Source organism: Echiichthys vipera (assembly GCF_963691815.1).
Source record: "Echiichthys vipera genome assembly, chromosome: 17".
In the NCBI taxonomy this organism is placed as follows: Eukaryota; Metazoa; Chordata; class Actinopteri; order Perciformes; family Trachinidae; genus Echiichthys; species Echiichthys vipera.
The window spans coordinates 25,619,670-25,642,440 of NC_139842.1; the positions used below are offsets into that span (position 1 = coordinate 25,619,670).

Sequence of the window (22,771 nt, forward strand, 5' to 3'; positions counted from 1 at the left end):
TCACATGCACATGGCACACTGCTTAATGTTAATGTCGGTTTGGGAAATTTTCAAAATTCCACAGCTTATCAGATGAAGAGTGAAAGAGAAGTGTTATCAGTACAATGTGCTTCAATTCAGTTGAAGCACATTAAGCTTTCAGTTCTACTATCATGCTGGATAGCTTAATGAGTAGCAATGCATCATATCTGAATTGTCTCTGTCAGGTACTGGAACTGATTTACTCCAATGTTTTCCTGAAGTAGAAGTACACAGTAAATAAGTTATATACAGCTGACAGTTGCATATTTTTAGGTCCGTTTGTAAGTTATTTCGGGATTTATAGTTAGAATAGTCGCAGAATTCTATATTAATTCAAAGACCACTGGCAGAGCTATCAACCCCTACAGGTATGTTTTTGAACTGCACTACAGAATTAAATCACTAAATATGTGTGAACAGGCGCCCACTTATCCCATCTCAATCCCATCTTTTACATTCTGTCTTCCACTCTCTATCACACCCCTCTCCAAAAAGGTCAGCAGCATTGGTCTCCCCGGTGACCACCTCCATGATCACGAGGCTTCGTTTCCGTGACAACCACAGGCTTGCCCAGCGTGAGTTTGGCACTGGCCTGGCCCTGGCACTGGCCCGCTCTCTCTCTCTGTCCCTGTCTGCCAGATATGCTAATGTGCGTTTGTGTGAGACAACATACAGAGAGAGACAGAGCCAAAGGCCTTTATGTGTAGGATGTGCTTGTTACAGGCTTTAAGTGTAATTCCAACGCAAAAGCATCCCATGGTCTTTTTTTGCATGAATATACATTAAATAAGCCATCGAGACAGTTTTTTTTTCGTTTCGTCAACTATTAACGGAGAAATTGCGGAGAGTCGCTAACAGCCGGACATGGCTAACACTGATTAGCTTGGGGTTATCAGGGATTATCAATGGGCTCCTTCCTTTTGGATTGAATTTGGATTTAATCCACTTGAATGGACTTTACTATGAGAGGAGCTGGTACAGGGGCCTGTAGGTAAGTCTTTAAAACACTCTTTAATAAACTCTGGGTTCACTAACTACATTGTTGGTGCTTTGTTTTCTGTGTAGGGACTCTTCTCATGCTGCTGCAGAGGTTTACTGTTATATTGAGCAGGATAAGTGGTTCACCCTACTGCCCCGAGCCAATCAGTGTTAGCCACTTCCGGCTGTTAGTGACTCTCTGCAATTTCTCTGTCAATAGTTGATCAACGAAAAAAACTGTCTCTATGGCTTATTTAATGTTGATTCATGCAGAAAAAGACCATGGGATGATTTTGCGGCGGAATTACACTTTAAGGTAAGGAACGTGATAGCCGTGATTGACGGACTGAAGTGATGCGATTACATACCAATCATTTTGTATGTAATCGCAGTGCTTCAGTTGCATCAACGGGCAGTTGAACTTTTCGGACGGTTCACTTGTGCTGTGGTGTGTCAGCCAATCAGCATTGAGATTGCGGTGGGCTTCATAGAGTTCACCGTGATACATCCAGGGGATCACCAAAGCCGCCATTGTTGCAGTCCTTGACTACATCAAGTAAGCCAGACTGTTCCTACAGATATAATAATATAATAGATATAATTATGAACTGTGGATGGCAGCAACGTGCCATTACTACTGCTCAGGGCGCCGGTCCACTGGCAGCCCCCCCCCCCCCCCCGCCCTAACATCTCTCCATTAATTGCATGTATATAGGTCCTGTTTGTGCATGTGTGTGTATTTCAGGCCTGTGTGTGTATAACCTGAATAATAACAGAGTGAAAAAATTGAATTTCCCCTTGCAGGATTAATAAAGTAATTCTTCTTCTAGGCATCTAGTCTGCTGGAAATCCAGAAGAAGAAGAAAGCTAAAGCTGTCACTGCAGAGTGAAGTGTGTCTCCGGTCTGATCTACATGGAGACCAAGCCCTTACCACAGCGACTTCCTGGTTGATCCAATCAGGAAGTGCCAAAAACGGCAGTTCTCAGAGTGTCCCCTAGGAGTAGTTTCATAATAGAGCAGTTTCTCAATGACCCCCATGTTAAACAGGCCGTTTTCACAGCATCATTAAACCTGTTTAAGACCTGGTACAAAAAACATTCTAGTCTGTTTGTTTAGGTCATATCTCCATGACAACACTGAGGGGGGTGAATTTTTTTGGACCAGGCTAGTTTTTATTTTATTGGAGGTTAAAGTTTATGAATAATTAGGGGCGGGACCTCTTGAGTGACAGCTAGCCTCTGGCCCTCACTTCTCCTTGAAGGTAAACGTCAGCCAGATGGATGTATCTTCCTCCCCCCAACATCACATACATGCCCTTTTTTGGTAAGAGGAAATGAGGAGGCCTGATCTCACTGCAAAACAACGGGTCTTTATGGCCACACACTTCATCTAAGAGCATCTCAGCCAAGGCCGCTCTGCAGATAGAGAGCTTTTCCGACGCGTTATTGCCGCGATGGTCCAAATATTATTCAAATATGATCAAGCAGCACGTTACTAGCTTTTCAGTCTTACAAGACTGAGGCGTGCACACACACACACGCATGCACACACACACACACACACACATGTACACAGGGCCAGAGGGCGTGACTGTTAAAATGTTTCCTGCAGTCACATTTCCTTCCTGTTGAGTAACTTTAAAGCTGTGTTAATATGTGTGTGTGTGTGTGTGTGTGTGTGCATGTGTGTGTGTGTGCATGTGTGTGTGTAGCTTCAGCAATTCCCCCTACACATAGAATCTCTACTTTTCCACAGAAATACCAACATGTGTGTGTGTGTGTGTGTGTGTGTAATATATTTAGCTATTATTATGTAAATAGTATTTAGTAAATAGTATTTTTGTTTTTCAATTGTTTTTGAATCTATTATAGTCTATTGTGGATCATTTATAATTTAGTAATACTAACTCAATAATACTAATGAGTAATACTAAATTAGTATTTTAGTTTTAGTAATTTAAGATTTCAAATCTATACATTTATTAACTATTTACTTCTAGCTGCAATTTCCCAGCTTGGGATCGATAAAGTATTTCTATTCTATCTCATCTCATCAGACAAGAGCTTAGAGTCACAGAGGCTCTGTGAGGCTTTAAACTATACATCTATGCTGGATTCCTATTTTATTAGAAACATTGATATTTCAACATTGGTAAGCGGACTGCATTTATGTAGTGCCCCTATCCAAAGCCTCTCATTCACAACCTGGGGTTCAGTGTCTAACCTGAGGACACTTCAACATGGCGACAGAAGAAGACGGGGATCGAACCACGGACACTGCAATTGGTGGACAACCCGCTCTTGGTTATAGTAAACAAAAATGGTGCATCAATTCACCAGGGCCAAAGGAAATCAACTGAACCTAAAAGTATTTGGCTTAAAAAAAGCAGCAGTTCATCACTTCAGTCACAATTCTCACATGAAAGTTTTAACCTTTCGCTGCAACAATAACATGCTTTTAGTTTGGCGGTGGGGTTCTGCCCATGTGATGTAGTGGAACAAATGTGATCATGGTGGACACAGACCGCCTGAGCTCACAAACCCCCACCCCAACATCAATACATATTCAAATAAACATTTAAAATACACACAATAACCCATTTGTGGAGAGTTTTGCTTGGAAAGACAATGGTTTATTGATTAAAGCCTACTGGTATGGACTGAAGGCAAATATAAATGAACTTTCAGTCACTTGATAAATCCATAACTCAATTCTGCACATTAACAGTGAGGTCAGTGTTCAGATGGAGCTTCACTTGTCCCCAAAGGTACATTACAGCATAAAGAAACTAAATATTGATTGAATGCAGGAGACGGGCATGAATGAGCTCAGGAACAGTTCCATATCAACACAGTGTCGGGGCTCTGTATTCTCCCTTAACCTAAGATGCCTGGCTGGACGGGACCAGAATACAGATCATAATAGATGGGCTATTTTGGTTTGACAGCCTCCACATAGTCTGGCCAATCAAAGCCACCTACTGCTACACTGGATAAAAGCAGAACCACAGAGACGTCCCACAGGAGTCAGGGTGGACCTTCAGCACACGGTTCTTTGCCATGGGTTGTGTCTTGACCAAAGGCCACTTTAAATTACATCCAAAAAAACATGCCAAACTAAATTCAGGGCACCAAATCAATAGTTGAAACATGGGACTAAGGCTCGGTTCACACTGCAGTTCATAGTGACCTGAATCCATTTCTTTCTCTCATATGTGACCCATATCTGATTCTCTTTTGACAGTGTGAACAGCACAAGTCACACTGAATCTGACTTAACTTAAATCAGAATCAGCCCACTTTTAAATGTGCTGCTGAATCAGATATGTATCAGATTTGTCTGAATGCGACCGCAATCTGAACAGCCAAGTCACATTTAAAGTGACTTTGACGTCATTCTTACCTGCGCTGCACTGTTTTGAAAAGGAATGACAAAAAAAGTTAATTGAAAAAAACAAAAAATACAAACATGGAGGCCAGCAGTGAAGCAGGCGGCCGGTGGAGGGAGAGTGGAGTTTTAGACCTCATAAGTAATTGGGCCTCCTCTTCCTCCTTCCTGATTTCACCCACTCACACATTTGTCAGCTGCCACCACACACTGTTTTTAGCATTAAGCCATAAAGTCCTACAATACCAGTTGCCGTTGCCATGTTCGCTTCCATAAAGACCGTTGTGGCGTGATGTCATCAATGATCAACTGAACATGTGTGTTACTTCAGGAGCGTGAGCTGTTCACACAGAAATCTGTAGACAGGCCACATTTAAAGACGTGATGTGAACAGACAAACAAAAAATCTGATTTGAGCAATAAATCGGGGCTGTGCATTAAGACCTGCAGTGTGAACGGAGCCGAAGAGCCCTGACACACCAGGCTGGTGTTGCCCCAGCTTTTACTAGTACCGCACCAATGGTACTAGTCCTCCCTCCTTGGCTGTTTTTCGGTGCCAACGAGGGTGGTTCAGTAAGTGCACCAGAAGAGACGAAGTATACAAACAACTACAGTAAAGAGGCTGTGAGATGGAAAACAAACTTGTTATGTCATGTACAAATGTTTCTGTAGCCTGGAGCTCTTTAGTAGAAACGGTTCATAATTGTTTGTGTTGTGTAAATATCTAAGTCCAAATCTATGCGCTAACTGGCCAACTATCCTCTTGAATACGCCCCCGTCAAGTCTTCCCGTTTACCTTTTTGAATGATTAATACAGAGTACTGCCTCCTGCTGGTATGGGGAGTTATTTCCCCTGACGCAGGCGTGGAACGTAAATGTTAGCTGGCTTTTGGCTCTAGTCTTAGTAGTGTCTTCTAGTGCCACTTTTTTCCTTTTGGTCTGGGCTGAAGAAGTCAAAGTGTTGTCCATGAGAATGTTCTCAGGACACCAGGCAGCGTGCACACAGGCTCCAGACCGATCACAATCACTGAATAGCTTTTAGCATTTTGTAACAAGTGAGCTATAATTGACATCTAAACTGAGATAAATCCATACGTCAAGGCTTAGAACAACAGCAAAAACTAATTCTACATTACACTGGCTCAACACTTGTTTAAAAATAAACACTGAAGCCAAAACAGAAGCAGACAACCCATCCACGCTGGCTGAGTGGTGAATTAGTGAATTAGTCACTCCTGTCATCTGGACGTCAGGCAACTAACTGGATCAAGATTGGGCAAGGACTCTTTCTCTCAGGCTTTACTGGCATGAAACACAACATTGATACAATCCAAAAGGGCTAATATGTACTACTCTACAGTAGTTATGAATTGCAAAAGCCTGACATTTTCAGAAATTTGCATTAATGAAAGTTTGATAAGAAGAGAAAGAAGAAAGAAGAAGAAGAAAAGAAGAAAAATTGAAACAGCTCTCGATCATTGAAACAGTCGGTCTTGCTCTGTCTAAAGGTTACAAAGTCTGTCTACCAAAAACAAAAACACTCAAATTGCAAATTGTCATTTTTACATAGTTTTATACAAATTAAGCAGGAGAAGTATACGTTTTTCCACTGACAGACTGATATCAGAAGTGTCTGACTGGATTTTGGAAAGATGGAGTGGTCTTGTTCTGAAATCTTGTGGGATGTTACTAAAAAACCCCAGAGTAGAACTTCCGAGGGGGAGAGTATTGTGAAGTGTAGCTTTGTGTTATTCAATTCATTTTTCTATATAAAAAATAAAGGTTAGTTTTTGCACATTTCAGAATCGTGCCAACCACATGTGGAGCTCCACTTTACACAGCTTTCACACACTAACGTTCACAACATAATAATAACTCCAGATGCACTGCTCCTTACAGAGCATCAGGTCTGCAGTTGGATCCGGACACTACTGCCAGACAAAGAGGAGCAGACATCCGACCAAAGACCATTTGACTACAGAAACATGCTGCTCCAAGAGTGGACACACTTGCTGCAGACAGAGTGGAGGGAGGCTAATGCTATTAGCTAAAGTGACTGTGTTGACCTGCATCAGCAGCTACACACCAAAGCATGGGAGGAGAACACCAACTTCTCCATCTCTGTAAACTCTGGAGCAAGGAAGACGTAATAAGCTGTTCAGCTCACATCGATACACACCAGGTCTCATGTCCAAACAATACTCCATCTCTTTAGGATGTGCATGTGTGTGTGTCTGTGTGTGTGTGCGTGTGCGTGCCTGCGTGTGCGAGTGTGTGCGTGCATGTGCGTGTGTGCGTGCGTGCGTGTGTGAGCGTGTGCGTGTGTGTGTTTGTGTGCGTTTGTGTACACACCCAGCTACATTCCACCGGCTTTCTGCAGACGTACATACTGTGTGTAGCCTTTTATGCTTTTATACTCAGTATGTGTCCATAAAAGTGAGATGCAGAACAACTTAGCTCCATCAGCTGGTCTTCGACAGGCTGTGTTTGATCATTTATTTAGATAGATATATTGGTCCCAAGCTGGTCAATTACAGAATTTACCATTATGTTGTGTTTGTGTGCTACTGCCGAAGCACGTGATCCACCAATAAGCTTGCGGACAGTGTTGTGATCACATGGCATTTCAAACGTGGAGGACATTGTTACTAAATGATGTGCTGCCTGCAGAGGCACGTTGGAGACTTGCTCAGTACCAGAGAAGGTATGAATGTCTTGGCTGACATTCACCTGAAGTAACTTGTGATGTCAACAATAATTACAGACCAGTTTTGAAATTGAGTAATGACAGCCAACATGTCCGGGCAGAGAGTCTCAGTCGACTGGCTCTGAACATGTAAGACCAGTTACAGTCACCGTGTCACTTTCTCTCACATTCCCACCCCATGCTGTCATGCTGAGTCCTTTATGAATGCTATTAGGATGTAACCACTGAAATATCAATCTGCAATCATGTGTAGAGCGACAGGAACTAAATTACAAGATGAGTCTGATCCTCACATTACTGTCAAACATGTAGGGGTGGCAGTAGCTCAGTCCATAGGTGACTCGGCTGGGAACCGTAGGGCTGCGGTTCAAGTCCCTGTGTGGACCATGAAGTGTGCACTGCTGGCTGGAGAGGTGCCAGTTAATCTCCTGGGCACTGCCAAGGTGCTGTTGAGCAAGGCACCAAACCCCCAACTGCTCTGGCACCACTCCGTTAATTGCATGTATATTGGTCCCGTTTTGTCAGTGCAACTCTGATCCAAGCCTGTGTTTTTCTCAGCCCTGCCACACTGACGGTCTGACAGAGTAAGAAGTGGTGTGATTCGTGTCGGACGCAGACAGTGACCTTTTTAATGCTCACACTGAGAACAGAGCTCTTCTGAACAGCTTCAATAAATACTAGTTGCATTCTTATTGTCGCAGCTGTTGCGGTTATTCTTAAAAATAGAATTGTGACAACATGAACCTTATTATGACATCTTTCATGCAACCTGAGCCTGACTGACAACGTCTACTGAGGTATCATTCAAAGTAGGGCTGGGCAGTAAGACGATATTAGACGGTGAAGGATCACAACGTGTACGAGATCGTAGTGTTGTCTGTAGGACACATTCTATCCCCTGCTGTTCTCTGCTCTGCACAGACACATCAGGTTTTTTTTCCTCAGCCAAATCACACTATTGGCTTGTGAACTACAGTCAGTGATGAGGATTTCTCATCCTCCATCATTTTTGATTCAGAGAGTAGTGGGAAGTGATGGCTGAAAATGTAAACAGAAGGGAGGAGTTACACCGTATCCTAACAGCACGCAGGCATCAGACTGTTGCGTCACATCAACGCTGTCTGTCCACACTTTAGAATGAGAGGAACAAGCTGTTAAATATGATCCTGAAAAACTATTAAATGTCCCGCGCACCAGCGGACTCAGAATGTGTTTAACAAGGAGCGAGCACCATCACTTCACTGAGGCTGCCTCTGCCAAAAGCTGTATTTCAGGCATCAAATTCAAAATTAGTGAATATTTGCAAAAAAACAATGAAGCTTATCAGTTTGAACATTAAATATATTGTTTTTGTAGTGTATTCAATTGAATATATGTTGAAAGGGTTTTTATGACCCACCTTCATTGGAATTGGGTTTGTACAAGTGCTTTCATTGGTTGGTCATATGATCATCACTCTGTGATAATAGATAGTAACTTAACCGACAGTTAACTACATGAAAATCTCACGGATTATATCTTTAAACTACAGAAACAGAATTTTTCACATCACACTTCATATCCTGGATCTTAATGCCATCTTTCTCTATTATATTTTGATTTATTTAGGTAGGGTTAATGTGAAGAGATGAGAAGGAGATAGAGAGAGCTGAGGAAGGCAGCTAAAGAAGGTAGCCGGCAAACAGCTGAATCATTATGACTCAAATGTCTCGCAACCAATTCTTACACACCTCCAATGAACATATTGTCTCTATATGTTTTATTAAAGTTGAAATCAAGCAGGTTTTATAGGTTTCATAAAGCCTACATGATGTGTGCATAAGTATGTGGTAGGACTTGTGATTCATATGCTGTAATGCGCGCCGTACTGTGTTTGTCTCACCATATTGAACTAAAAGGTTTTCTGAATCCGAGTACAGGTGGTTGCACATCAGCAGCAGACGGTGGTGTGACATGAGGCAGCTAACTGTAGCAATTACCTACACGGACAACGCTGCCTCAGGCCACACTTCTACTTTTAGCTGGACTGTGGCTAAAGAGGTCAGTGATTAAATGTTTGGAAGGTCCAAGAAAATGTAAAGAATTCCTTTTTGACCTGACGCCTGGCCTGAAATAAAAGCTGCTCCTCCTTATTGTCTTCTACCGCCTGCATAAGAGGACATGACCCAGCAGGAATGTGATCCTGAGTGAACACCGTCCAAGTACATGATGTAGTCTTTGTTCTGTCTTACAACATTCTATTCTGTGTAAAAATCCTGCTTTTCAATGCCAAGCCTTCGTATTTCCTGTTCTCATCTCTTCTGTTACATGGCACATCATCATGTTATATTCGACTGTATTTAGTGGCGTCTCTCACTGAGGAAGTACATTTGTTGTCATCATGGCGGGTTGAGACATGTTTCACAATGCACAAGCTCAGCAAACCCCCCTCACTGTAGCAGTGGGTGGGTTGTAGGAGAAACCAGCTCTCCAGTATAGAACAGAGCTTCTGTTAAATCAAGATCTATGTTCAAAGAGCACACAAACACACTGTTTAAGCTAGAGTCAGCAGGAAATACTGTGGCGAAATCAAAAAGCATAATCCCCTCAGCAACCCGTGTGTGTGATGTTAACGAAGGAGGAAGTTAGAGAGTCGTTTCAATCATTTCCTTTCACTTCTCTGTTAGTTTCCGTGGTCTAGTAGATCTAGAGCACACACACACACACACACACACACACATCTTTAGGACCCATTCAGCTTCTCTTTTTCTCCCATTTCATCGTGTAATTATCAGAAACCAACTGTCCAGGGCTCAAAATATGAATTAAACAACTAAAGCCCACTATTCCATAGTCTGTTATCGTTGAAACTGCATTCATTGATTGAAACACAACTTATGGCTTTCTAATAAGTTGTTGAACATGTTTGCATTTGAGATGTTTCGGGCTACTGATAAACATCCTTTTCCTTGGCTAACTTCTACATCCCGGTATAGGTCATTATATCTCGATATATTATTTCATCTTGATACGATTCATTTGAAAGATGATAAACGATCAGACTGTATTACTGTACAGCCCTACCTGATTCCCTCCACAAAAAGCCAATGGGATTTTTCCAGTGAATGTTCTGTTCAGCAAGATAATCTTCACAAATGAGCACCACTTTTATGCTTTTTGAAGATTTTAAAATGCAGTCGTTAGCTATATACCGACTAAACTTGTTTGTTGTCTTATTCAGCCACTTGTTAGCAACCGCCTTTTTAAAGACATGTACAAGCTTCAAAATTCCTGAGTGGGGGATTTACTGATGCATTGTATTTCGTAGAACAACGAAACATTTAGAAGTATTCATGCCTTTGCACACGTCAGCTTTTTTCATCCAAAATTGTTGCACGTTCAAAACAAATACGGCCTCAAACTCCAGTCCGAAATGTTCTGCATTTTTCGGAGCCGTCAAACGGCGTTTGACCACTCGGATCAACTGCACATGCAAAGGTCATCATCCAAACGATCTGATAAACGGACTGACTGACTCTGTCTCGCAGCACAAAGCACTTAACGACAGAGAGATGCTGAATATACAGTATCATTACATAACTCCCATTATAACTTTCCACAAGTCAGATAGTAATATTGCGGTTCAGCACACAGACAGAGGCAGTGTGACAGTGTATGGATGGAGACAGAGAGAGGACAGCTCAGCCTCTTCAGGTTGCCACGGTGCTAAATGCAGCTGCGGGCAGTGGGTGGAGCCTGCCGGGTTCCTCCAGTGCAGAGAGGAAATGAGAGAGAAGGAGCGGGAGACAACGCGACAGCATTTTGTCTCCTGTTGAACACGTCACAACAAATGCAATATTAGAATCCTACACATTTTCCTTTCCAAAATTCCAGACTTTTTCAGATTCAAATTTCCAGACTTCTTGGAGGATTTTCCAGTCAATATTAAACTTCTGAAATTTTTAGATGCTTATTATGTAAATAAATGGTTTTAAAATCTAACTTTTAACACATATGTTCAATTCTGTCTATGTATGCCATTATGTGCCAAGTGATCACAAGACATTTTTACAAACGTATTGTAGCTCATATAAGTGAATGAACTCCAAACAGAGACATGTTTAATGCACATTTTATTTAAGCTAAATGCTAAAAGAGTGAAATTAATAACAGTGAACATGTCATACTACGGACAGGAACAGTAGAGATGGATAATTCAATTAATAAGTGTGAACCTGTAACTCTACAGACAGGAACAGTAGAGATGGATCATTAAATGAATAACTGTGAACCTGTAACTCTACAGACAGGAACAGTAGAGATGGATCATTAAATGAATAACTGTGAACCTGTAACTCTACAGACAGGAACAGTAGAGATGGATCATTAAATGAATAAGTGAACCTGTAACTCTACAGACAGGAACAGTAGAGATGGATCATTAAATGAATAACTGTGAACCTGTCATACTACAGACAGGAACAGTAGAGATGGATCATTAAATGAATAACTGTGAACCTGTAACTCTACAGACAGGAACAGTAGAGATGGATCATTAAATGAATAAGTGTGAACCTGTAACTCTACAGACAGGAACAGTAGAGATGGATCATTAAATGAATAAGTGAACCTGTAACTCTACAGACAGGAACAGTAGAGATGGATCATTAAATGAATAACTGTGAACCTGTAACTCTACAGACAGGAACAGTAGAGATGGATCATTAAATGAATAAGTGTGAACCTGTAACTCTACAGACAGGAACAGTAGAGATGGATCATTAAATGAATCAGTGAGACATGAGGCTGTCGTGGTGACGCAATTTAAACCGCAGTAGGTCACACAGGGTTAATAGCGCAGTGTGCGTATTTATAAAAAATAAAAATTTTAAAAAACTAAATCACTTGGGTGGCTGGTGGCACAGTAGTTAGAGCATACGGACCATGTAAAGAGGCTGAAGGTCCTCCAAGCAGCAGCCGGGGGTTCGCCTCCAACCTGCGGCCCTTCGCTGCATGTCCCCCTCTCTCTCTCTCACCCCATTTCCTGTCTGTCCTATCTAATAAAAGGCTTTAAAAGCTCCCAAAAAAATAATAATAATAAATGACAAAGACAAATCAAATACTTGTCGATTGTTAAATGCAGAACACAGACAGAAGGGCAGTGAGGCCCAATAAGAACGTAACAACGCTACATGCCTGTTCTCTTTGTTATAGTCCAAGTCTAAAAAGAGTTTTTGTCACTGCCAGATGTAAATTGTGACCGAAGCAGTTCAGCCACGGCTAGTTCAACTTGTTCACTGCTGCCTCGCTTGGTGGAGAGCTACCCGAATATTGTCGGCAGCGTGATTTAAGAGTTCAGTCAGTGGTCAGGTAATGCACTGTAAAGACTCATATAAAGGGCCATATTTAGACCACAGATCAGTTGTTGCAGAGAAGTAGTCGACATTCCTAAGCTCGTTTTTGACTGATGTTCGTGCTGTGTTGCACATTTTCGCTACAGCAGTCTCTGAAAACCGTGCTAAATCTCCGTCACAGCGGCTGGAAGTTATTTATGTCTCTTACTTTCACAGTTCTATTTGGCAACCCGTACAAAGGGTTGACCTGTCTCCATGGCTGTTCCAGCTGCGATTTGGCTCTGCTGGAGCGGGCAGTTGCACTTCTATAGCTGGATGAGAGGCAGGCCGTTCAGCGGGACCTTTCTGCCCCACATTTTGCATTGTGCCTGGTCTAAATTTGCTGGCTCTGCCTTTTCATTTGGTTGAAACCGAAATGTTCCCAAACCAGCAAAGTTACATTCGGTTTTTGCGACTAGAGCAGCTGCCATGTTTCAGTCATACACACTTCATGTGATGTAAAAATCAACTGCAGTAACTTAACCCTTGTTTTCATGATTAATCTATTTAAAATGAATACACGTGAATATTGTAGTTGCTGTGGTTGCTTGTCATCCCCTGTAATTGGCTTTGTTAATACCGTGGTATTGCAATACTGCGGAACATCCTTTCTCTCCTTATTTTTCTTTTTAAAATAATCAGCTATAGACTGCATTTTCAGAACACGGTGACAGCTAAATTGTTTTAGATCGTTCTCCACTATACGAACCATGCACTGTGCATCGAGCACCACTGATAATGATCATCGTGCGCCTGCATGAATGAAATCATGTGAAATTTTAACTCGCGTTCTGGTCACTGTCTGGAGCTGTAGCACACATCATATCTTTCTCACTAAATGCAAACAGCTGTCTGCTGCTGCTGGGTTTAATGAGAGCTAGCACCAAAACGATGAGCGCCCCAATGACCTGAGGGGAACGGCAGAGTGGGAGGAGGGATGACACCGCCGCGCATTTACACACATCAAATATAAAAACCTAATTAGACAGATTGCTTTAAAACTCAAGAAGCTTTCATGCCATATTGTGGTGTGTAATAAACGCTGAACCTAGAGAGGCAGTGCCTCAAGGAGTTCTGCTTACGAGCGCTCAGCACTGGCTCCAATCAGACTGACAGGACCGACATCAACTTGAAAACTTAGAAAGCTACAAATGCAACACTTTCCACAACAGCCTGGAGCCACACAGTTGAATACTGAGTGTAAGTAATAAGTAATGACTCACCTTGATTGGCCCAGTGCTGAATTGAATCTTCCTGCTGGGTGGGACTGGCTCCTCTTCCTCTGGGAGACCCGGCATCTCGGAGCAGCTGGTCTCCGGGTAATACACCTCCTCATCTTCCTCATCTTCCTCATCTTCCTCATCGTCGAGCTGGCTGCCCCCAGAGTCCTCCTCCCCAAGCCCGCTGTACGCACTGATATCCACCAGATCCCCCTCTGAATAATCCTCCTTCCTTGAGCCATCCTCATCGATATCCTCCTCCTCCTCTTCCTCGCCCCTCCTCTCAGAGTCCCCTCCTCTCTCATCTGAGGAGGGAGAAGAACCTGAAGGTTCTTTTTCTCCATTTTCCAGCGAGGCGTGGACCTCGGCCTGCACCAGCCTGGCTGCGGCCTCAGACCCCCCAATGGAGCCGTCTTGCTCATCAGCTTGCGACTCTTGCTCTGGGGCAGCCACTGTACTTGAACCCCTGGCTTCAGTCACTGTTGGCTGGGCCTTTGACTCTGGTTTGACTTCTGAAGGGGAGGAGGACGATGAGGAACATGATGAGTTGGAGAGCTGATCTGTTGACTGTCCGGATCCTTCCTTCTCCTTGCTGGCCGTTACTTCTCCTAAGCTCCTCTGTGGAGAACCAGTCTCTTCTGATAGTTCGGCTGCCTGGGTGCTCACAACTCCTGCTGCCACCTCCTTGCGTTCTTCCTTACCTGGTGGGAGCACCTTCTCCTGAGAGTGACAAGGAGAGATCGTCTCATCATTTAATCAATTAGTACTGTTTTTCTATCCAACAAACTTCCTTTAGTTCTACCACAGTTTTTGATCTGCATTTTTTAAAGTTAAGCTAAATCTTCTCACCTTCCTTCCGGTAGCCTCTGCTCTGGCTGGAGGTTTGGGCTTTGGTGCTAGGGCAGGGCCGGACCGACGTTGGGGGAGGTAGAGATTGTTTTGCGGTTCGGTCTTCTCGAACACAGCACTGAGCTGGCTCACAGTGGGGCTGACAGCGTCACTGGGTCCGACTGAAGCAGCGGGAAGAGTAGCAGGTGCTGGAAGAGTAGCGGGAGCGGGAGCAGGAGCAGGGGGGTCGTCCAGTCGGTCCAAAGCTTCGGTGGAGCCATTAAAGCGTGCCACGACATCTAGACGGCTGTCCTGGAAGCCTGATGCCCGCTCCTTCTTCAGCAAGATACGGTTGGTGGCAGCTTGCTTCTCCTGGAGAAGACAATAGTCAGTCAGATGGTTCTTACATTGGAATCACAACACACAGTAAGTAACACAAATACCCTCCTGACCTGTAGAGTCCGCTGTTCGAAGATCCGTCTGGTCTCCTGGAGCTTGGAGAAGCCCCCGCCCTCTCCGCCTGGTTTAGAGTCAAAACGGTTGACCCTCTCCGAGACCGTGTCCCCAAGTTTGAGCAGGGCACTGTGATCGACGTTCTCATTAAGGCTAGACGCCCTGGGTAGGGACAGCTTCACCCCTTGCTCTACACCTGCCAATGACAGGAACGTTAATTGGAAAGAAAAGGAAATGCACTTTCACACAACTGAGGTCTTGACTATTGTTTGTAATGGTTAATGGACTTCTACAGTATAGTGCCTCTCTAGTCTGACCACTCAAGGCAATTTTTTTACGCTACTTGTCCCATCCACACAGACATCCATACACTGATGGCAGGGGCTACCTGCCCATCACCTCATCTATTATAATGATTCAATCCACAGTCCCACAGCCATGCCCAGCACAACAAGCAATTTGGGGTTCAGTTTATTTCCTGAGGTTCAGTGTCTTGCCCAAGGACACTTGGACTGGAGGAGCTGGGGATTGAACCAGCGATCTTCCGAATGGAAGACCACCCGCTCCCTCTGACATTCATAATGAATGTAACTAATATTGTTCTCAACAAATTAAAGGAGTTCACACTAAAATTAAAAACAAAACATATTTTTCCTCTTACCTGTAATGATATTTATCAATATAGGTTTTTTGTGGTGAGTTGCCCAGTCATGAATATGGCAGTTCAATTCTAATTCAAAAACTGAATTGGAAAAACTCAACAGCAATGTGTCTTTCCAGGAATCCAGACCTGGTTGTGGTCAGTTTCCTGACTGTTGGATCTTGGGGTAGCAATAATGCTTTGTTTCCAGATCTCAGCTAGTACTTTGGCGAGTCCATTTGTATCAGAACTGATAGAGATCATTTCCAAAAGTAAAGGAATAAAACCCAAGTTGTAATAAACCTGAATTTGTAGGTGACCGCAGCTTAGTGTAACTTGAGTAATTTATTTATCAATTTTTCTTAACTGTACACAGTATCAAAAACATCAGAAGCATAGAACTAAGGTTTGACATTTCCGGTTTTCTCCTGAGTAAAATGTTTTAATATGCACACATTAAACGTGCTTGTCTTACAACAACAATTAAATATCACACTTTGGGATAATTCAAGAGGTTGTAAACAAAAGAAGATATACTATATATACTGTAGAGCTTTTTAATTTGGATCGGAGAAGGTTCATTTATTATTACCAAAAGAAAGCCGGTCCTCAGTGGGGATCAGATGCTCAGTCACTTTTTGGAAGTCCAGGTCAAGTCTCAAGTGTCTGAGGGCAGTAGCAAGTCCTAATCAAGTCTCTTCTTTAGTCTCTTTCCCCGTCTTATGGTTTTAATAAATAATCAAAGAGTTGCAGTGCAACTGTATTGTATAATTACACAACTAATAACAGTTTATAATCTCATGTAAATCTCATGCTGCTCCCTTTACCTGAACTAATTACAGACACACCTGAAACTCCAGGTCCTGCTCTCACTGGAGGATTTGAAGACTTGTGATAATAACTTAAAGGCAGACACATCTGGCTGTAGATCACATCTGCATTATATATTCATGATTATGGGGCAATTTGATAAATACACACACACACACACACACACACACACACACACACACACACACACACACACACACACACACACACACACACACACACACACACACACACACACACACACACACACACACACACACACACACACACACACACACACACACACACACACACACACACACACACGCGCTGGCTGTAGCTCAGAGGAAGAGCAGGTCGTCCTCCATGTGAGAGATCGGTGGTTTGATCCAAGCAAGACACTGAACCCCCAAATTGCTCCCTGGGCTGTGCATGGGTGTGTAAATGTGGTGTGAATGGTTGGATTAGATGGTATTTAGATATCAGCCATCTGTGCCATCAGTGTGTGTGAATGGCTGAATTCATTCATTCATCTTCAACCGCTTGATCCCAGTTGACATCCGGCGTGAGCGGGTCCACCCTGGACAGGACGCCAGTCTATCACAGGACACATAGACACAAACAGACACAGACAACCATTCACACCTACGGGCAATTTAGAGTCATCAATTAACCTAACACCTGCATTTCTTTGGACTGTAGGAGGAAGCCGGAGAACCCTGAGAAAAGCCACGCAGACACGGGAGAACATGCAAACTCCACACAGAAGGACCCAAGCTGGGATTCAAACCTCTTGCTGCGAGGCGACAGAGATAACCACCACAGCATCATGCCGCTGAATGAGACAAATAGTGTTAATTGCCTTGAGTAGTCAAAAGACTAGAAATCCATCCATAAACTGCAACCCCGCATATCAATGTACTTAACTACTGATGAATTAACCCTTAATATACACTTAGCCAGACATGCTAATAAATATTTAATGCAGTGTATCTCAGTTGAATCTATTAGTTACACTTTGTTGTGTTTTTGGTTTTGGAAAGACTAAAAATGAGATACTAAACATTTCTCTCATTACTGCCCCTTAAACACAGCTACAACATGTGTGTGTGTGTGTGTGTGTGTGTGTGTGTGTGGGGGGGGGGGGGGGGGGTAATGAACGGCCAGTCCCAAGCATACCCAAACACAGCAAAAGGCTTTGATAAAAAAGTAGAGAGGTGAATTACCAATCATTTTGTCTCCGTCCTCCTCATCACCAGGTGACTGCATCTGCATGAACATGTTCTTAATGCGGTGAACATTGGATCCATATTTACGCCCTCTCCCGGTTGGGCGGGGCAGAGGAGCAGGTTTTGACGCAGGGCCAGAGCCTCCGTTTGCAGCATTGTTGAGGTGGTCAGTGGCCTTCTTAAGCGCTGCCAGCCCTGCCTCATAGGCGTTGCGGTGGGGCGAGGGACTCCGCAGGTTCGAGTTCCCACTTCCCCCACTGCTACCACTGGAGGTCCCATTTCCCCCTGTGGCCGATGGGGGTTCAGTTTTCATCATGTTTGGTAAATCAGATGCCCCCTGGTGAACAGCAGGTTAGAAGGGATGAGGATGGCAGCATCCTGGAGCTGTTTGATATTCACGTCCTGAATAACACAGAGAGGCAGATCGATCATTCATATTTGTAATGAATCGTTCTCAATGATATCTAATCAATGATTACAGATTCTCAAGAGGAGTTAACAAAATGAAAGCATGCAAGCTTGGGTTGAAATGTTCCTTCGTCTGTCGCGCCACCAACAAACCAACGGACTCTATACTTAATGATATGCCAGACCTTGAAACATTTACTTGGACTAACTTGTTCATAAACTGTTTTTATGCCCTGACAGTGTAGATCACGTTTTCAAACTCTTCTTTAAAACGACTGGCTTCATGGTATCAAATGTGATACTAAAAACCGTCATATTTTTTCAATCAATTTTCAATTTAGAATTGAAACTGTGACACCCCTTTTCAATTTTCACTAATATACAGGAAGTCAGAGAATCTTCACATTTCAGAGGCTAGAACCAGCTGGACCATCAATTTTTAAAAGTGACTGAAAAATAGATTTAAACCAGGATCAATTTGGTTAATGGTCAGTGCCTTAAACCAGTGGGCCACCAGGCTGTCTTACTTAAAGGGCTACTCCACCAATTTTACATGAAGATCAGTCTAATTGAACTACTCAGCCTGTGAAAACAGCAACCCAGACAGCAGAATGAAATGTTGACATTGTGCGCTTCTGCAAACCACAGATACGTTGAGCATTTCTGAACCGCTGTAGCCCCTTCTCATTCCCACCTAGTCACAGAAAGAGGCTTTTGATTCTCCACTGTGGCTGTTTGAAACATGCGGTTAGCATTGTGAACTAAAACCTCTCGGCGACCAGGTGCTGACGCTATCCCCGGACAGCGTGAGGAAATCCCTCAGAGGGACCAACGCACGCAAAGCCCCGGGTCCCGACAACATTCCTGGTCGTGTCCTGAGAGACTGTGCTGAGGAGCTCACAGATGTCTTCACGGACATCTTCAACACCTCACTGAGCCAGGCTGTTGTCCCCACGTGCCTCAAAGCCACCACCATCATCCCGGTCCCGAAGAAGTCGTCCCCCACCTGCCACAATGACTACCGCCCGGTTGCACTCACTCCCATCATCATGAAGTGCTTCGAGCGGCTAGTCATGCAACACATCAAGTCTGCCCTCCCCCCCACCCTGGACCCTTTCCAGTTTGCATATCGGTCCAACCGCTCGACCGACGATGCCATCTCCACCGCTCTCCACTCAGCCCTCACCCACCTAGAGACCAGAGACTCCTACGTCAGAATGCTGTTCATCGACTTCAGCTCAGCATTCAACACAATCATCCCTCAGCAGCTCACCCACAAGCTCAGTCAGCTGGGGCTCAACACCTCCCTGTGCAACTGGCTGCTGGACTTCCTGACAGGGAGACCACAGGCAGTTCGAGTTGGAAGCAACACCTCCAGCACCATCACGCTCAACACAGGGGCCCCCCAGGGGTGTGTGCTGAGCCCCCTCCTCTTCACTCTGCTGACCCACGACTGTACACCATCATCCGGCTCCAACCTCTTCATCAAGTTTGCGGACGACACAACTGTGGTCGGTCTCATCAGCAACGATGAGGAGACCGCCTACAGGGACGAGGTGAGCCACCTGGCCACGTGGTGCAAGGACAACAATCTCCGCCTGAATGTGGAGAAGACGAAGGAGATTGTTGTGGACTTCAGACGACGGCACTCCCAGCATGTTCCACTTACCATCGACGGTGCTGCAGTGGAGCAGGTGAGCAGCACCAAGTTCCTGGGAGTGCACATCTCTGAAGACCTGTCCTGGAGCAACAACACAGCATCACTGGCCAAGAGAGCAAACCAGCGCCTGTACTTCCTCCGCAAGCTCAGGAGAGCAAGAGCCCCGACCCCCATCATGCATACCTTCTACAGAGGCACCATCGAGAGTATCCTCTCCAGCTGCATCACCATGTGGTACGGCGCCTGCACCGTGTCCTGCCGCAAGACTCTGCAGCGCATCGTGAGGGCAGCTGAGAGGATTATTGGTGTCTCTCTCCCCCCCCTGTCGGACATTTACAACACCCGTCTCACCCGCAGAGCCATCAGGATCGCAGGTGACCCCACCCACCCCTCCAACAGCCTCTTCAGCCTGCTGCCGTCGGGGAGGAGACTGCGGAGTCTCCGAGCCAAAACCAGCAGGCTAAAAGACAGTTTCTGCCCCCAGGCAGTCAGGAGACTCAACTCCCTCCCTACTCTGCCCCCCCTCCCCCCTCTGACTCTGCCCCCTGCCACAGCCACCCTTACACCTCCCCTCCCCTCCGTCATCTGACATCATGCCCCCCCCCCCCCCCCCCACACACACACACACACACACACACATTACATCTGAACTCGGACTCTAACTGCTATTTGCACTTCACTGCACTACCTCACTTTAATGAACAATACCGCTCTACCTCAATTCAACAAATGTCATTGCACTGTTACTGTCTATTTATTATTATTATTATTATCTATTCACTTTACAACCCACTGCCACTTTACATTTTTTTACTCTTTGTATATTTTTCACTCTTTGTATATTTTTATTATTTTTATTATGTTGTATGTATATTCTGATTGCACTGGGTCTGAGAGGACTGTAATTTCATTTTTTGCATTTGTATGTCATACATATTGCAATTTTTGACAATAAAACTGACTTGACTTGACTTGACTTGAAAACAAAAACTATTAAAGTTACTTAGGATTAGGAAACAAAACTACTTGGTTAGGTTTAGACAACAAAACTACATGGTTAGGTTTAGAAAACTTAACTACATGGTTAGGTTTAGACAACTAAACTACATGGTTAGATTTAGAAACAACTAAACTACATGGTTAGGTTTAGAAACAACTAAACTACATGGTTAGGTTTAGACAACTAAACTACATGGTTAGGTTTAGACATCAAAATTACATGGTTAGGTTTAGACATCAAAACTACATGGTTAGGTTTAGACAACAAAACTACATGGTTAGATTTAGACAACTAAACTACATGGTTAGGTTTAGACAACAAAACTACATGGTTAGGTTTAGAAACAACAAAACTACATGGTTAGGTTTAGACAACTAAACTACATGGTGTAGGTGCAACCGGCGCCCAAAGATGATTGTTCATTTCTGGATTAACTCAAACTGTCAGTTTGATTACAGTAGGCCCACAGACTGTTGGAACAAAGACCTCAAAATGCCTTCACCCCCACAACAGGTCACACCCAGGTGTGAATCCTCCAAGGCACCCAAACTGTTCATTGGCTGAATTGACCCCCAGGTGATGACATCATCCGGGCCTATATAAAGTGAAGCACACAATCTCTCGCTCTCTTTCTACTGACTCTTTCTACTGACTCTTTCTACTGGATCTTGCTCCCGGAACTCCAGGAGACCAGCTTCCAGCTGTCCCCTCGGCCCTGGACCTGGCCTATGGCGTGGGATCACCACAAAGGTTAACCAACCGGTTATCCTCAACTGAGCACAGCACAGAGCGATCCGAATCCTCTTTTGCCTAAGAGCCACAAATAAGACAAGAACCTCTTCACCACGGAGCTTCCTTTCTTCACCCAACCACTGGCATCAAGCAATGCGCAACACCTCCTATCTCATGGACTGGTAACTAATCACCAACTGGGCATTACTACATGTTATAGGACTTTATGAACGGCTAGATACCATTGTAACTTTTGTCATAAGAACTGAGAGATCAGGCTTCCGGCCTTTGTGTAACAAAGAGAATGTTCACACCTTCTCCGAGCCCCACCTCTTCTCTTTGTCTCTCTCTCTCTCACACACACACACACGCACACACACACACATACACACAAACATACGTTTGCTGTTAGCTTTAGTTAGTTTATTGTGTTTTGTTTGTTGCATTTATTAATTTGTTAATAAATGTTTGTGTTTACCATATGTCTGATTATTTAATATTACACAAAGATGAATGAGCCAGCTTCTACTAAGAAAAGAACTTTTAAATCCTTCAACTAGTTAAACTATTATATTTATTGGTGTTTAACCCTTAATTAGTAGTTTAATATATTTTATGAGACTTTAATATTAGTTATCACTCCGTCTATGACGGTGGTGCCCCGAGGAACTCTGGTTTAACTAGAGTAATTTTTATTATTATCTTTGATAATTATTGGTGATAACTAATATTTACTTGATTAACGGTAAGTTTATTGAGAATACTCAATCTCATAATCTGAACGTGAGTCAAGGGAATATATTTGATTGGTTCTCCGTGTGACGTTTTTAATAAATTGAAGTTATTAATTTTTAGTAATTTTTCTTTATTAATTTTCCTTATCAAATATTTCATTTGATAGTCACTATTGATCCAATTAAACCCAAAGTACCTACATTGGTGCCCCGTGTGAGGCTTAGTTATGTTGGCTTGGCAATAATTCATAATTGTGTGATATTAATATTCGTCATATTTTTGGACATTTTACAATTTTTGGATTTTTCATCCAAAATTTTCCAAAAGTCGTTCCATTTAACCCCACTTGTCTTCCACAGGAGTAGACATCCAGCTGTACTTACAAACAAGTACAAAGTGGTGTTATTTGATTAATTCCAAATTTAGCTAAAGCGATTTGAGAATATTGATAACCTCTGTAAGCCTGATAGTTACCCTTAAGATTTTGCTATTGCTGCTAGCTATTGAAGTTTGGTTTAGCATTGGAATATCACATATTCAATGCAATCCAATGAGTCTTGTCAGAAATTGTTGCTAAATTACGTGCTCCT

General features: G+C 43.5%; 1 protein-coding gene across 2 annotated transcripts in view; it reads right to left on the minus strand.

Moving 5' to 3' along the window:
- The window catches only part of LOC310959562 (neurabin-2-like), a 57,792-nt gene that overhangs the window by 19,873 nt on the left and 15,148 nt on the right, over nucleotides 1-22,771 (minus strand). The window contains exons 2-5 of one of the 2 annotated variants that reach the window (XM_083930950.1): nucleotides 17,644-18,048; nucleotides 14,967-15,157; nucleotides 14,536-14,886; nucleotides 13,690-14,406 (exon numbers count right to left, since the gene is read on the minus strand). In XM_083930950.1, the coding sequence (XP_083787076.1) occupies nucleotides 13,690-14,406; nucleotides 14,536-14,886; nucleotides 14,967-15,157; nucleotides 17,644-17,962 (1,578 nt within the window). In that variant the 5' untranslated portion in view covers nucleotides 17,963-18,048. Of the gene's footprint in view, nucleotides 1-13,689; nucleotides 14,407-14,535; nucleotides 14,887-14,966; nucleotides 15,164-17,643; nucleotides 18,049-22,771 lie in introns of both variants that reach the window. The other variant, XM_083930949.1, reaches the window with a different exon arrangement.